The 17,469-nt window shown below is 36.6% G+C and overlaps 1 protein-coding gene across 2 annotated transcripts; it reads left to right on the plus strand.

Moving 5' to 3' along the window:
- Positions 1-307: 307 nt before the first annotated feature.
- On the plus strand, positions 308-15,473 carry LOC150105561 (uncharacterized). 2 transcript variants are annotated; one of them, XM_090394908.1, is made up of 5 exons: positions 308-486; positions 10,452-10,678; positions 10,773-10,947; positions 12,723-12,845; positions 15,246-15,473. In XM_090394908.1, the coding sequence occupies exons 1-5, from the start codon at positions 414-416 to the stop codon at positions 15,410-15,412; spliced, it is 765 nt and encodes a 254-aa protein (XP_090251034.1). In that variant the 5' UTR covers positions 308-413; the 3' UTR covers positions 15,413-15,473. The 2 variants fall into 2 exon arrangements, with proteins under 2 accessions (XP_090251034.1, XP_090251033.1); XM_090394907.1 differs by lacking the exon at positions 15,246-15,473 and adding an exon at positions 13,759-15,115.
- The last annotated feature ends 1,996 nt before the right edge of the window (positions 15,474-17,469 follow it).

The raw sequence follows: 17,469 nt of genomic DNA on the forward strand, positions 1-17,469 counted from the left end.
AAAATAATCTAAGATGCGTATAAATACATGTTCGTATATACATACCCCTTCTAAAAATAAAATAAAATAAAAATAGAAGCAATCCCTTTCATTAAAAGCGAAGCAAGCATTATCGTGTGACAGTGACGTCACATCAAGGTCATTTTAGCCTTTGGAGGTTATAAACTAGAATTTGTTTCGTTTCTGACTGCAATGACTAACGAATGTCTGAAGGAAGGGTAAAAAAAACATGGTAAAATGGACCACGTGTTATGGTCAGGAAATCCGGTGACGTCATCAGCTTTTTATCAGCCAGTTATGACTGCTCTCCAAATGAAGGAAGTTTAGCTCTTCAACAGAAGCATCAGTTTTAGCGCACTTGGGCATTTCGATATACTTATTATCATGCATTAACTTTCAATGTACAGTTAAAGATGAATATATTCGTAATTCAACTTGCCTTGGCAGCTTCTTTCAGCCTAGGACTAGCATCGGAGTATACAACATGTAAGTAATTGCATGCATTGAATTAGTACAACCTACAATGTTCTCTATCTGCATGTCTGCAAAACGTGATCATTGCTTTCAAATAATGGCGAATATATTTTATTAATTATATACATTTTCTACTGACCCTTCCTTTCAAATCCCTGGTTCGAGTCCTGTCATAGCACAAGAGAAACCTTTACAAGATTTTTTGTTAACAGAAAGTGAGTTAGCCAGTCTGACACGGAGGCGGTGAGTTTTTGTTCCTCTGCAAAACAACGTTGGCAACTGAGCACTGCTCTGGCACGGTCTTCGTAACAGCGTGACCTATGACCTCACAGTCGATACTATCACTATTGTTAAAACTTGGAGCATCATCTCACACCTAATGGTTACACACACAAGTTTTCGTCTACAGATGAGAGCACCAATATAATCAAACGAAGGATATTTCCTTTCTCTGACCTCGGAGAAAGCGAATAGTTCGGTTTTATCGATCACCATATTCAACAGATGTAGACAGTAATACTCCAACCTCCCCCCACCTCTCAATCTCCACACTGTCATTCCTGGTTGTTTGTTCGTGAGAATGTGATGAACAATGCTCCTACAGACGACGTTGCAACTTAAGGTCATCACGAAACATGACGTGACACTATCCATGCAGCTGTTTCAATAGACTGCGTCTTTTAAAAGCCAGGATGTTGAGTAACTTATGCTATTTATGTAGCTGCATGATTTACTTAAAAAATTTTATGCACTGTTTGAATGTTTGCATAAACTTCATTGGCACATCTCTATCAAAATTTGGCTAAATTACACGAGATATGATTGAAATATATTTTCACTTTAATTTTCATGAGAAAATATATTCATGAATATAGGTAATGATTCTCGTGACGTATGCTGATCTAGACAACAATAGATCACATTACTTCTATTGCCTTTTACATTGAAACAGCAGACTAAAACAACCAATGAACACATCGTGACCATTAAAATATTGCGAGCCTTGGTACTGTAGAGATAAAAATTTGGGCTGTTTATAAATCAGAATTTTGTTTCCTATTTTGGGGGAGGGGTATTTTAAGAATTCTGTACTAAGTTCTCGTTTTCAGTCTGCAAAAGATCATATTGTTTATTATATTTCAAATACGTATATGAAACCGCCTGAAGTATAAATATAAATATATGAAACCGCCTGAAGTATAAATATAGGTATTCATACTTTGCATGTTATTGTATTATATTTAAAAGAAACACAAATAGGTGTATAAAAGAAAATATAATATAACATTTGTTACATTCATTAAATAGATTTTTAATTCATAAAATAATTTAATAATTCTATATAAACTATATGATATAATATTCATTTCATTAAAATTAAAAATTATAAAAAATGTTCACTTTTCTGTGTCAGATTTGTAAATTTAAATATAAAATCCTTCCAATCCTAGAATCAATTATCTGCCTAGAATCAATCCTAGAATCAATCATTCTTCCATTTAAAGAATGTGTCAAATTGTCCACTGGTCCATTGATTCAAGGGTAATTTCTTAAATATCGGAGAAATTAAGCAAGAAGTTGAGCACTGATCAATGAGAGTAAACATATCCATTAAATAGTGTTTTGTTTTTGTTTCTGGCTAAATAAAGCAAAATTATATCTCTTTGCTTAACCATAAATTTGCAAGTAACGGGAATTTCTATTTTCAGCCTAATACTTGTTTATTTTACATAAATTCTTCAAAGATTTATTATATTTGTCAATTGCTAGAAAGAGGGGGGGAAAAACTATAAATAAAAATATATGGAGACACGAAAACTAATCGGTACCTGCAGATAAGTAAGCCATAAACTAATCACTATATTTTTCTATCTTTGTTTTTTTAATATGAAAATTTCTCTATATAATGTAAAAATAGTTTTGCAAATATAATAAAAAAAACTTACTTTTAAAGAAATTAAATTATATTTTATATTTCTAGGAAATTTTATAGAAAATGATTAGAAACCTTAATAATTAATTAATAAATTCTTTACTTGTGATGAAGCAAATGAAGGTAATTCAAATTTATTATAGTTTGTTTTTTGAAATTGATTATTATCAATGGAAGAAGGAAAATAGATAGAAACACAGCTGTTTGCTCAATGCTGTTATGTTAAGAACGAATATTATTCATCAAAATCAATACCAAGATTTGGGTCAATTCAATATCACTAACTCGCCTCTAGCTGATACTCTTATTATTCCTTACATAAATATATTTACACAACTGTTTACTTTACTCAAGTCCAACTTGCTTATCATTCTGTTTGTTTTTAAAGCACAATTTCTGATAGCATGTCTCCGAAATCCTTCAATACTGATCCCTTCCCTTTGTATCCTCTTAAACAAATCAATGTCTTTCGAATTTCAAGTTAATACTGGAAGGAGAGATATATCTTCTTAGATATTTGCTTTAATCTACTTTTATTAATTCATAACCATCGTTTCGGTAACATTCTCTTTCAATATATTTACTTGCAGTGCATTAACACCATCGTCGGGTATCTGTACCACCTGTGTAAATGCAGTGACAAAGTACTGGTTAAGTCGACGCTTTTTTCTATAGCAAATGATTAATTTGTTCTCTTTTGCTTTTAGATGCTATGAGTTCAAATATATCATTCGCTTTATCTGTTTTACCAGTGCTCATTAGTAGACGACCTTACTGTGTCATTCAATTACAATTAGGCTTATATTTATTATATAACACAAACGTTTGGCAATAAAAATGGATTGCTGAATTTTACAAACTCAGTATATACATTGGTGGCTTATATATTCTTTTTTATATTCTATAAATACACCGCTTTGAAAGAAGTCAACGGACATCCCCATGGTGCATCGTAACATTTAACGAGTTAACGTGTTTGTAGTCGGTATAAACTGGAGGAATATGATGCTCCCAAGTCAGTGCAATTGTGTCCATGTGCAAATGGCTGCGAGAAGGGAACTGACGAACTTTGAAAGAGGCTTTGTGAAGGGATTCCAAGGATATTATGTAAAAACAGCCGTCGGGAACACGTTGAATGCAGAGTTCTGAGCATCGACTGAGACACGAATCTGCACAAAAAACATTCAGAACCGACACAACGTGGGTTTCCATGGTAGGACCACAAGATACAAGCACCCCCATTATCCGAACTAACATAGCGTAGTCTTCAGTAGTACAAAAAAGCGTGTACAGTGAGACGTGGAAGCTTGGAAAGCTTTGTTATGGAGCAATGAATCACGCTATACCCTCTACCGAACAGATGGACGGATAGGTGTGGCGCCCGGATTATGTCTCTTACCAGAGTGCTTAATCCCAACTATGCAATTCGGAGGTGGCAGTGTGATGGTAGGATCCTGTTTTTCCTGGTTTCGGCCTCGTGCCTTTGTTTGTGGTGCCACGAACATTGAACTCCAAGAGGTATCTGAACATTCAGGACAATGCAATACTTCCTACTTTTCGACGTTTCTACCGAAATGGCCAAACTGACCAGCGTCTCTTTCAGTAAGACAATACACCGTGTCATTAGGGTGCTGCTGTAACTGCGTAGTTTGTAGACATGAATTCCCCGCTTGATTGGCCTCCACAGAGCCCTGATCGCAACCCTGTTGAACAGCTATGGGAACGAACTGGAGCGTCTGGTGAGGTCAAGAGACGTCCACCCAACAACAATACAGGACCTCATTACACGCGTACAGGAAGAATGGTCCAAAATTCCCATTGATCCTATCGTACGCTTGTGGAAAGTATACCCAGTAAGATTGCCCCAGTCATTGCAGTGAAAGGAAATCCTAAGGTGGGCACCATGACTGTTTGTTCCTCACACTGTGGTGTCCGTTGACTTCTTTCCAAGCAGTGTACAGTTCACATTTTTAAGTCCTCAGAAAATCTTACAAAATATTATCAGAATTTATCTATACCCTCTGTTCAAAAAAGAAACCGAACTTTTCGAAAATATAAGAAACTAGTGGCGCCACCTGTTCTATCTTTTTGTTGTCGAAAGGGGCAACCTTCATTAGTGTTGTGTCAACTGTTCATGACATATGTTTCATTAATACGCGACGAATTCTCGCTATCAATCGCTTCAAAACTTCGAAATAAAACTCACCATTGACCGTTTGGCTAGGCGGAACCAATTCTTTGTGGATAATGCCCTTGAAATCGTAGAAACAAATCGGCATTGTCTTTACTTTTAACTTCTCCAAGCGACCTTTTTTTTTTTTTTTCGGATGCCCCTCTTCTGGTGGTCTCCACTCAGCACTCTGACGCTTTGTTTTGGACTCATGCTCAAAACACCACGTTTCGTTACCAGTAACGATCGTTTCAAGGAAGTTTTGAGTCCTTACGAGCGGTTTTAATGAGGTCCTTGCAGTGTTTAAATCGATACATTTTTTGGTCGTCGGTCAACTTGTGGGGAACAAATCGCGAATTCAATTTATGAAGGCCCAAACTCTCGATCAAAATGTTGTGCACGGTTGACTTTGGAATCCCCAATTCATCTTCAATCAATCTCACGGACGATTTCGGGTTTTCTTTGATGAAATCAAGCACTTTTTGGATGTTAACTTCGCTCAGTCCAGTTTTTGGAAGGACCGGCTTTTCGTCGTCCTCAAGCGTCTCACGACCACTTTAAAATCACTTAAACCATCGTAAACTTGAGTACGGGATAAGCATTCATCACCGTATGCTTTTTGAAGCATTTGATGCGTTTCGGTACTACTTTTACCAAGTTTAACACAAAACTCAATCGCAGCTCTCTGAAACTCATTTTCTGACCGTTCGTCAAGACACACTGTCACTCTTGGCACTATAACTGGGCTTCTGATGAAACAAATGTTATAAACAGTTAAGACAACATTGATGAAGGTTGCCACTTTCGAGAACAAAAAGATACAAACAGGTGGACCACTAGTTTCTTCTATTTTCAAAACGTTCGGTTTCGTTTTGAGAGTGTATTGTGCTTTTTTTTTTAAGCAGACCTTTATTTATATTTATATACTGATAACTTAGTGTTATGATTAATTATTCTCTAGCAAATACTATCGTTGTTATTGAATGAAAATTCTAACTTGCTGTCCATGGAACGAGGACCAAATTCCACCCACGTCGCTTTCCTGTGATATTAATTTATTGCAAGAATGACAGAGAACCTTATGTTTAGTAAAACATTTCTACTCACGTTATTGCCATTACATTGCAATGTAATGGCAATAACGTGAACAAGATTGACAATTGACATTTATTCTTTAAGGGTGAAGCAAGATGCTTTTCATATTCCCCGCTATCTGTTGTGGTTACAGTGAGGGTAAAATTTACGAGCAGTTTGCTCGTCCTGAATGGGCATGGAGATTATGCATCGTTATAAGAGGCTAATATAGTATTCTATATTTGAATATGTCCGTTGGCTCGTATGCTGCAGCGTGTTGAACCAAATCGTTGGGATGTGTGGACGTCTTTAGAAAAAACTTGGAAGCTAAGGATTGTAGATAAGAGAGAATATAGGGAATATTTGTGTCTCTGTGGAGTTGGCTGTTTCTAACTTACCACGGGGCGTTCAGAATCATTCTCAAGCACTTGTTCTGCACTCGCAGTATTTTGATAATGTTAGTATTAGAGGTGTGGCTCCAGGCCGGAGTGGCATAGGTGATTATAGGACGAATCGTCATCTGGTATAGGTGCATTTGATTCTGTTGCTGAGTTTGCTATTTCTATTAATTAGCGGGTAGATCTGAGCTATAGCTTTAGATGCTTTTTCGCATGCAGACTTGATATGTTGGTTGAAAATAGCTTTTTGTCGAGAATCACACCCAGGTAATTTGTTTCTTTCTGCCGGGGAATTTTAGTATTGAATAGTAACACATCTCCTGCAGGAGACATTGGCCTTTTTGAGAAAAGAACCACTGAGCTTTTCAGGGGGTTGACTTCCAATCTCCACTTGGAGAACCACCCCTCCAGCTTTAGAAGGTTTTCTTGAAGCTTTCTGGTAACGAAGTGGGGTCGGAGAGATCTGGTTAGTATTGCCGTATCGTCCGCATACAGGGCTAAAATGGAAGTCATCGGATTGCATGGGATGTCTGACATGTATACAGAAAACAGCAATGGAGCCAGTAGAGATCCCTGCGGCACTCCAGCAAAGATATGGCGCTAGACGATGTAGAACCGTTAATTTTAACTTGCATTGATCTATTCTGAAGATATGAACGGATTAGATGAACCATTTTTAGTGAGATACCGGCTGAGATAAGTTTGTACAGGAGTCCAAAATGCCAGATTTTGTCAAATGCTTTGGATAGGTCTAGGAATACAGCTCCTGTGCACTGGCGCCAGTTGTAGCTGGTGGTGATATATTCCACAATTCTGTGGATTTGCTGGGTAGTACTATGGTGTTGTCGAAAACCAAACTGTTCTTTAGGGAGAATGTTTCGGTCATATACTGAGGTTTGGAGTCGTGAGAGGATGACCTTCTCTGCAACCTTACCCAGATTGGAGATGAGACTGATTGGACGATAATTCTGCGGTAAGTGTGGGTCTTTGCCTGGCTTATGTATAGGAATCACATCAACCAGTTTCCAGGTGGAAGAAAAATAGTGAAGTCTTAAGATTGCATTTATTATACTGGTCAGGTGCACTATAACTTTTCGAGGCAGCAGCTTGATCACCCTGTTTGAGATGCTGTCTGGTCCAGGAGCTTTATTGTTCTTAAGTTTTTTAATAATATCATATAATTCAACGGGTGATGCAGGTGCAATATGGTCAGCACTGGTATCTGGGAGGTTTAGTGCATGCCTAACCTTTCTGTGGATTTTGTACAGATGATTGAAATCAACGTTGTTGTAAGAAGGTTTGCACTGATCCTCAAGATTTTAAGTATGGCTTCTGCCTTATCTGCATTTGTGTGGACTAGGCCCTGGTTTGAGATTATAGGGGGGGGAGGGATCTGTTTTTATTTTTGATGTTTCTCAGTTTCTCAGAAACCAAGTTTTTCCCAAACTTGGTTTCTATGTGTTTTAAGTGCATCTCTTACTTCTCCATTCAATCTGTTAAGCACTGTCTTATCCTGAGGTGCGCGAGTGTTATGAAATCTCTTCGTAGCTCTGCTCTGCTCTTTTCTGATCAGGTCCATAATGTCCTCAGGCAAACGATCAAGCTTGGGAACAGGTTTCTGGAAGGTTGCAACCATTATAGCGTACTTAATCTGTTGGGTGAGGCTAGTCACTGCAGATTCCACATCTTCTGGTGTGCATATGTGAGGGACGGGTCCTATTTGATCCCTAAGTGCTTTAGACAATCGCTCTCACAATATGCCTGAATGAGAGGGAGGAGACAGGCATTCTTGTTCTCCCAATTGCAGTAGAATTGGGTTGTGATCCTACGACAGCTCGTTTATAAGGCTGTACTGTAGTTTAATGTCTTGCAGGATGGCTATATCCAGGATGTCAGCAGTGCCAGATGTGCTGAGATGAGTTGGTTCGGTAGGTCCAGCCACAACAACGTGGTTTGATCCTGTGTAGCTAGAAAGGATGCGACCATTTTTGTTAGTAGATTTACTGTTCCAAGCAGGATGCTTTGCATTGAGGTCTCTAGCAATGATGACCGGTCCTTTTACTCCAAGGATAGCATCTAGATCTGAGGTCAATAATGTCTTTAATGGAGGGTTGTATGCAGAAAAAATTTTAAGGTTTCCAATCGAGTTTGTGAGGACATTGATTCCTGTGATTTCGAGGTTGGTAGTAGGGTTGGTTATTGAATGATGATTGATATAGTTTTTGATAAGGATGGCTGTACCTCCACCTCTATACCCAAGCCTGTCGTTTCTGTAAATCTGATACCCTCTGATTTTCAGGGTGTCAGCAGGCCTCAGGTGAGTTTCATTAATTAGCAGTATATCTGGGTTGTATCTATTATTAAATTCCTGGATTTCTAACAGTTTATTTTTTATACCGTTGGCATTCCAACCGATAATCCTAAGAGAGTTTGGGGCGATTTTTTTTCCTATGCATCAGAGAGTGCTGATAATATGGATTGGGTTTGCTGTAGGAATCTTTTTGTGACACTTAAGGATGGATTTGAGTTGCTGAAATCCTGCAGCATGTTTGCAAGAGAAGAGGTGATAACAGCTGATAGATTTGAGTGTGGATTATTCCGGTTCTGGGTTTGTACTATCTGATTGGAGCGGGCCACATCAGCATATGTTCTCGCTTGATGTTGAAGATTCGTTTTCTTAAGGGGCTCAGTTAATGATGGGCAAGCACCTGAGTTAATGATGGGCATCTGAACTGAGCTTTGCATAGCTTCTGGGCATGGCCAAATTTTTGGCATTGGTGGCACTGCCTAGATGATTTCGTTCTCAATGGTTCTGGGGTGATTTTGAGTCTACAGATTGATTTTAAATTATAGATGTCTTTGTAAATGTTATGAATTTCTACTAAAACTAAGGCATAGGTGTCTTATTTGATCTAAACATTTTAGTGACCGTTATGGGGGGTTAGTTCCTGTAGGTTAAGGTCAGTAACTATTTCATCTGTGTCAGTATCCTCGGAGACTCCTTGTTGGACTACTTTCAGATTTTTTTCAGAGGCAAGTGAAAATGTGTGAAAATGAGTTCCTCTTGCGTCCAGTTCCTTTGTAAGATTTCTATAGTCAGCCACCGTAGTGGGTTGAATTCGTATACCTTCGTCTGCATTTTTAGCAGATGTGTAACATATTTGTAAATTAGCCATGATGGTTCTGAGTGTTGTCCATCTCTGCTTTTCCCTTAGGATAATCGGTGGCACCTTTTCATTGGGGGGAAACAGAGGGATATGAAATGGGAACATCCTCGTCCATACCAACAACATTTGTTGGCTCAGCAGCGAGAATTTTTCTCTTCTTACGAGCGAGGATTTCTTCTTGATCAGGATTAGAGGTAGAGACAACTAGATTGAGTTTTTCCTCCATTTGAGAGGAGTCTTCATTTTCCTCAACGTCGACTTTGAAGAATACAAGTTTAAATAGCCGGGCTAATCCCGTTCAAACTTTTTGAGAAGTTTTTTTAATAAAAGTGAGTGCTAGCCTTTTATCGAGTGACTCGATAATGATGTCGAGGTCAATCATGCTAGTAGGCCATGTCAGCTTGAACTTCTTTTGGAGTTTATCAATAAGTACTCTTCATCGAACAAATCAGTGAATACGTCTAGGTCAGGTACGCTCATATCGTTTTAACTGCGTATGTGCGTTAATAATACTGTATATCCCGCAGGTCCAAAGACCTGCCAGCAGAAATTTTTGTAAAATATCCCACAGCCGCAAGGATTGCCAGCAATATCAAGCGTAGGCTAAAGAAAGCGATAGCAATTAAATTGCATCTAAACAAAGTCTTACCTTGATATTTCACAAAATGCCACGATCAATGCAAAATCAAAACAACGCAGTAAATATTTCCGAACAAGTGAACTGGTCATATAAATAAATATAATAAATATAAATAAACCATATGTATATATATAATCATGCAGAGTACGTATATAACTATTCATTTGTAATACGCAAATAGAACATCCGACTCGTGAACAAGATCCTTATAGTCCTTATAAGGACTGGCTTAAAGGGGCGAAGCAAGAATGCTTTTCATCTTCCCCGTTATCTGTAGAGGACAGTGTAGGAATAAGGTGGTATTGAGCTATTAAAGCTCTGATCATGGCAGGAGGGTAACAGCAATAGCCGAGCCTCAGTTAGAACTTCACTGGCTACAGCATTGCCATCCATTACCCTCCAAGGGTATTGGATTGAATGAATCAATCACCACATCTCACCACCCGTGAACAAGATCTTTCAAGACTTAAATATATAATATTATGTTATACATATAAAAAATGGTTTATGTTAAATCTTAAATTTAAATAAACTTCTTATTAAAATGAATTTTTTATTACAATGATTTACAATTATTTTTATAAATTATTTTTAGTTTTTTTGGAAGATTTGTGTACAGGTCAAAATATTGATAACATCACTTATAATCTGGATACCGTGGGCAGCAAATCAATGGCAATACTGAGGCCTAGGAGTACAAATAATTACAGTCCTGGAAGACAATGTGCAGCATTTTTAATACCTTCCACAGGATATGATGGTATTATAGTAGCCTTTAGGGTGATTGATTTTGAATTTCCAGAATGCCAAGACCATTTAAGGGTAAGTATGTGATGATTTATTACGTTCTTAATAAACTGTAGCAGCACAATATGAATGCTTTATCTTCTAAAACCTACTTATTCGATTATCGTAGATCTTCAGTTACAATCTTCAGCAGCCACAATTCTTGTGCGACAAGGATTTCTATCCAAATGAAGATCGTTCCTATTATATGCTCCAGATGTTTGAAATAGATTATGTCACAATCAGCAACACAAGTATCAGGAACACAACAGGATTTCAACTTACATTTACATCGTTCACTGAAGGTGAGTTAAAATATTTTTTTGCTTTCTGTAAATATCTTTGAAAATGAAATTTATATGATCTACATGTATGAAACAGAATTAAAACTCGTGCACACAGTGTACGTAGAACTGATCATTCTAAATTACATAATATAAAAATTAAATCATACTACACTCCCACTCCCACCTCACAAGAAAAAAGTACTTAGTTTTTCTTAAGTTCAGAAAGTTCTCATAAAAGTTTAGCTTATTGACGGCCTGAAGTGGCTTCGAAAAAAGGTTCCTATTTTGTCTAGAAAAGGACTATTGGATTATACAACCCTTAACTATTAATTATTGTATGCTTGGTTTATAAATTTTCTTTAGTGATTCGTATAAAAAAAAACTAAAAAAATCACTTTGTTGCGACTTGAGCATAATCCTCTGGATTATACTCTGGACTCGGGACATGTCCATAGTCCTGAGCATAATCCAGAAGATTATGCTGAACAAATACACTCGTCCCTGGAGTGTTAGATCAGGCCAGACAAACTAGAATTTTTTTGTATTAAATAAAAAAATTAAAACAAACATCTTTTTTTAAAGAAAATAGCACCACCAATCACTTGATGTAATTCCTATTGATAAACTGTGACATATCATTAGAAAAATGAGAGGGTTTTCGGCGAATACATTTTTTGATGGCGAGTAGGGTTTTGTGTAATTTGTCGAACCCCGTTCATAATAAAATAACATGCGATGCCAATTTAATTAGACTTTCTATGCTGTAGCTGGTTCTTATTCGGGTTTAGATAGTAAGTACGAAAAGAAATTATATTTTTCTTATCGTCGATATTTTCTTGAGTTGACTCATAGTTGAGTCTAAATGTTCTGAGATGGTTCTATGAGATAGTTCTAATTCTACTTCAAAATTGCTTACACAGAGAAAGACTTCTGGATTTTCTTTTCTCTCCAGTAGTGATCACCATGAGTCTCACTATACAATTTCAAATACGCGACACCTATTGCCTACTTTGCTTTTTGCCAGATTGTGATCAAATTATCAAAGCACTTGATGATTAAATAAAAATGAATCATCTAGATTTTTTATTCTCTAAATGAAATAGATGGAAAATCCATTAGCCTTAAATAACTTTTGAAAATCCGAACGCAAACTGCCCCAGCTCTTTGCCGTCACCGGTAGATGAGTTCAAGGCTACCGATGATTTCTAGACTTACAAGTGAAGAAAGTAAAGACAACTTTAACCTCGTCTTCCGGACTCTAACTGGTATTGTTGTCTGATAGAGTTCCACGATTGCAACTAGGTTGTTGTTATCATTCTTTCTGGTTACACAGTAAGCGTGTGATGTGAATGGATCTTTATCGTTAAACGTGACAACTACTGCTCGAGTTCAACAAAGCATTGGTGTTCTCCGTATATCTGCTTCTCTCTGTAAATTCAATCCACAGTTTTGCTGATGGCATTACATCACTGTCTTCTTTTTCATTTGACAAATATTTTTCATCAAAAATCCACAAAACTTCGAAAATGTTAAATTCTGCAGTCTTAAGTATGATCTTCAACTTTTTTGTGCAGTCTACAAAGATACAGATACATCATATGGCTAAAGAACATCTCTAGGTTTAAACACTAGTATTGCTAAATTTAAATATACTGTGTGTGTGTGTGTGTTTTATAAATGCAGTTATTCTCATTTTATCTACTAGGTAATTTTTATAATGAAATATACTATGCAGTGTACAATATATCTCATAGTCCCTTCTCTCTCTCTTTCTCTCTCTCTCTCTCTTTTAGCCAAAAATTGTAACCCCAAAAATCATTTCAAATGCAAAAACGGATTCTGTATTTCGAATGGTTTAACCTGCAATGGCCATAATAACTGTGGAGATCTCAGTGATGAAGTAGGATGCAATGCCGGTGAGTATATGGATTGTTTTGTCAAAAGATATTTAAGTAGCTATCGGGAAGGTGATCGTGTACTATGTTCTAATGGAAACCAAAGCTTGCGTGATTTTTTTTTACTTAGATTTTATTAACTTAATATATTTTTATGAGTATGTCTGATCTAGGAGTGCTGTATGCTAATTTCACCTGAGATTTATAATTAATATTGCTTTATTCAATGCACAAAATTGACCATTCTATTAGGTCGTCAAACACGATACAAGACACTGCTGCACTAATCTAATAAAAAAATAAGCTGATGTATCACCGAATTATGAAGACAGTTTACCATTTGATCTAGATGCATTTCCTTTAACTTGAGTTTTACACACATAAATAGCCGAAATATTTGCTTTTACCAGATTCCCTTATATTGAAAAAAATGACAGCAATGAAGAAGGGGTAGGGTTGATGATTAGTAGATACAAGCTTCATATATTTCGCTTTATTTATCTAATTGTTACTTTAAAAAATGGATTCATAGCAAACGTCTATCACGACTCTGTTGTATGTTTATCCCATATTCTGTGTTATAATCTTCTTAAGTCTCTTAAACATAACTAATTTTTTTCGCATTAAATGTAACTGCGGCATTCGTCTTGGCCACTACCCCCAGAAAGGAGACGTGAAATAAATAAAAAAGATAAGATAGAGAGCGATCTTATTCGAATCATTGTTAGTAATTTATATTATTCTCAAGGTTCTGAAATAACGTTTTATTTTATAAAAGTCTATAAACTCAAAAAGGAAGCTTATAGGTCTGCTGTTCGTTGTATCCTATTTAATTAAGTAATTTGTTTCTCGAAATCCAATGTTCGTATTGTGAGTGACTGAAATAGCATTCGTTAGTATTCACTTAACTGTTCCTATTTCATTCTCATTACAGATGTAACTCCAGACCAAAGCAACCATTCTGTGGTCATCGGAGTGATCTGTGGATTGCTGTTTATCCTTGCTATTGCCGCTGTTGGCAGTTATTGCTACTACAGACGTACACATAGGGGTGGATACAACATTCCTTTGTTGAGCGATGAAAGAAGAAGAAGTCGTAATCCTTTTTTGTCGGTGGTTGCTTAGGAAAGAATTTTAATGAAAAAGACTCAACTATTGTCAGAACGTAACAAGTTCTCCTCACAAACTATTGTATAAATATCTTACTCTGTCAAAGACTGTTGCCTAAATACGATCATTCAGTTTGAGCCAATCAAACTGATTTATACCATTGTTGGGCTCTGCTGCTTAGCACTTATTGGTTTGTTAGTTTATCAAAGCCTTAAAAATAGTACATTTTCAGTTAATACAAAAATACAGGCAGAGCTGGTCCCGTGGTCTTCAATATCAGCACGTGGTACTCCTCACTCCACCCCCCCCCCACACACACACGCTATAAGTAGTAACATTACATCAGAAACAGTACATAAATGAGACTCGATTCATCAATAGGATAACAGCCTCTGCAACAGGCAAGATATTAGTTTCAATTCCCACAATAGATGTTTTTAAAATTTGTCATTAAGTTAAAATTCGAAGTTGCTCTTAAAATATACTGCTACGCATATATACTGATACTAGACATTCACCGTCTAGTATCATATAGTTGAAGTAACCCATCAGAACAATAATTGTGTATGGCAAATCAATTGTGATTGTAGATTTGAAAAACATAACTGGAGGGCAAGCCTTTTAGCTTTCTTATAGCATTTCGTTGGGTTGCTCAAAGCCTTTTTAACGCATTTTTGAAAGGCTGTTCCTTTTATATTCCAGATATATTCCTTTTCACACTGACTTTCTTTTTGCGTTGTTTCTTCAATCATTCGTAACATTAAACTATTGTTCTAATAGAAAACTTTCAAATAATTTTAAACATTGGACTTAACATGGTTTCACAACTCTTTGACACACATACACACAAAACATCACATGTTGAGCCCTCCCCATGTCCTTTAATATACATCATATAAAGATGATCTTAAAGACAGAAGTCGTGATCTTAATTCCTCGAATCTCACTCGAGTGTTTGTAAGGAAGAAATATTAACTGTGTTGTATTTTTTTTTTGTTTCTATTTGTGTTAAATTATGTTTTGTACAATAAATGTTGGGAACGTTAACTGTGTTGTCTTTTGTTTGTGTCAAATTATGTTTTGTGTAAATGTTGGAAAACTGTTTTGTGCTTTGTTCTGTTTGTGCTAAATTATATTTTGATCTTGTATAAATGTGGCGAAATATAAATATTAAAACAATACCTTGTAGTTGATTCTTTTACTCATTAATCACAGGAATCACCACAAAGAGCGCCACTGTCGCTCTCCATGCACGTGACTTCTTGTCCAGTTTATCTTTTGCTAAACTATTAATTGTTGTTCTCATTCCAGAGAAAAGTTATGGGTCAGCACACATCTGGGTTATCTGTATTTCGGTGGTGACTTTCTTCTTCGTTGCTGTTGGCTACTTCTGGTACAAACGTATATACCTAAGAGGACAAATCATCCCATCGTGGATAACAAATCGACGTACTACTTATTCGAACTTGCTGACTTAGTATAAAGTTCTTCATGTAAAATATGCATGTCTTGAGTGACAATAAAATCGTTTTCTTGTAAGTATGCAGCGAAGTATATTTGTCATAAACGTTAGTTTATTTTCCCGTGGACTGTTTTTATTATACAGTAGATATCGTGTTTTCTATTCAAGAAAAGCAGGACATAAAAACATACAAATTTACCTGACTGTAATCCTAAACTGGATTCCCTAAATAAACCCTCTTCGTGTACTTTGTACGCATCCAATGACGTCACCAGTTTTATCTGCAGGTGAATACTCCAGAAAGGGGAAATGGAATACTTCAGCATAAGTGCTTCCGAGAATTTCCATGTTCAAATTTCCGCAGCTCTCGTTATGATTCCTGTCCAAATTTCTGGAACAGAAAAACTACGTAAACATAGAAATGCAAATAAATAATTTACTGACTGAAATTATTTAAACCGACGTTTCGCTAGCCAAGCTAGCATTATCAGAGGCACTTTAGCAATACACCTCCTGCGATGACACAGAAGTGTCTTTGCAGGAGGTATATTATATGATATACCAAAATCTATGAGCGATTCTATCGTTCTGTTACAGTCACCCAGATTCTGCAGAACTTGTGCCGCTTCCATGAACAATTTGTGAGTTACTTCCCGATCTGGGATTTGTGAAGTAGCCTGGATTTCTTCAATCACATGAAGTTGTCTTTCTCCAAGATATGTTGTTACAATTTACTTTGTTAGTTGTCCGTTTCGAATATATTTTTATATTTTGTTTTTCTGACCAAGGTAGTCCATCTTGTCTGTCGGAAATATAAATGTACACAAAACATCACATGTTCCATCCTAACAGGAGATGTTTTAGGCACCTGGAAAGAAGAGAGGGGTTCTATTGTTCCTTGAGTTGTCTTAGGAAGGTACATACTTTACTTAAAGGTTTGAAGGGTGTTCTGATTCTGTGTTGTTTCAGGAAGGAATCCAGTTTATCTGTTGTGCCTTTGATGTAAGATAAAGATATATTGTAGGTAGAGTCTAAGTTTGGAGTTGGGATAGTTTATTGTAATTTTTAAGGAATCTGACGAGGTTTTTTTTTTTGTTGTTGTTGTTGTATCCATTTTTCTGGAATCGATTGAGTAGACACTGTTATTCCAGATATAGTGCTGATCATCTGGGCAAAATTCACTCTTCCTCAAGGCTAATGTTATGAAACTTTCAAGTTTCTGGGCAGTGGTGTGACGTGACATGTAGGTATCTGCTTGTGGGGGGGGGGGCTTACGGTAAACTGAACACATGAGGGACCTATCGGCTTGCTTTGTATAACTAAACTATCCAAGAAGGCCTAGAACTCCTTATGTTTCCTCTTCCACAGTGAAGCTAATTCGAGGAAGGCTTGAGGAAATGTAAAATGTTACAGAAAGACTGCGAGCCATGCAGTCAAATGGCAAAAACATCATTTACATACCTCGGGCTTGAGATGGAGCGAATTAAGTGGATAAAAATTAAGACGAATTTTTATTTTTATGTAAGACGATGTCTTGCTGATACTCATATGTTTGTTGAGTTTGTTTAATTATGGTGAACACTACACATACACTTTCCATTACATTATTATTACTTGACACCTCCAGGGAGTCCAAAGACTCATCGAGGGAGGGCATCTACTCTACATCATTCTATCTCCACCACTCACAATGAACCACAACTACACCAACGCCATCTACCTCCCACCATTACCCCTTTCGCAGACAACCACATCCATCCAAGTCCACGGCGGGATTCGAACCCGCAGCCTTTCGGCTAGAGAGCGGATACGCTAATCACTCGGCCAATCAGGTCAGCATTATAAAGCAACATTTATATTTTATAATATTCTGTTACATTATAAAACTGAGAAAAACAAGCTATTATGAATTTGTCATCGTATTTATTACGTTATTAAGTTTGTTCATAATTAAATTTGTCATCTGAATTATTTTTAAAGTCCAAAGTTTAAATGGACCATACAATGTAAATAGGAAGTTAATATAATGCTGCGAATTCGTTGAGGGGAAAAGAATAATTCTAATGATCAGTT

Source organism: Typopeltis vanoorti, chromosome 6 (genome assembly GCF_054136105.1).
Source record: "Typopeltis vanoorti isolate ZY-2024b chromosome 6, IOZ_Tvanoo_1.0, whole genome shotgun sequence".
NCBI classification, from domain to species: Eukaryota; Metazoa; Arthropoda; class Arachnida; order Uropygi; family Thelyphonidae; genus Typopeltis; species Typopeltis vanoorti.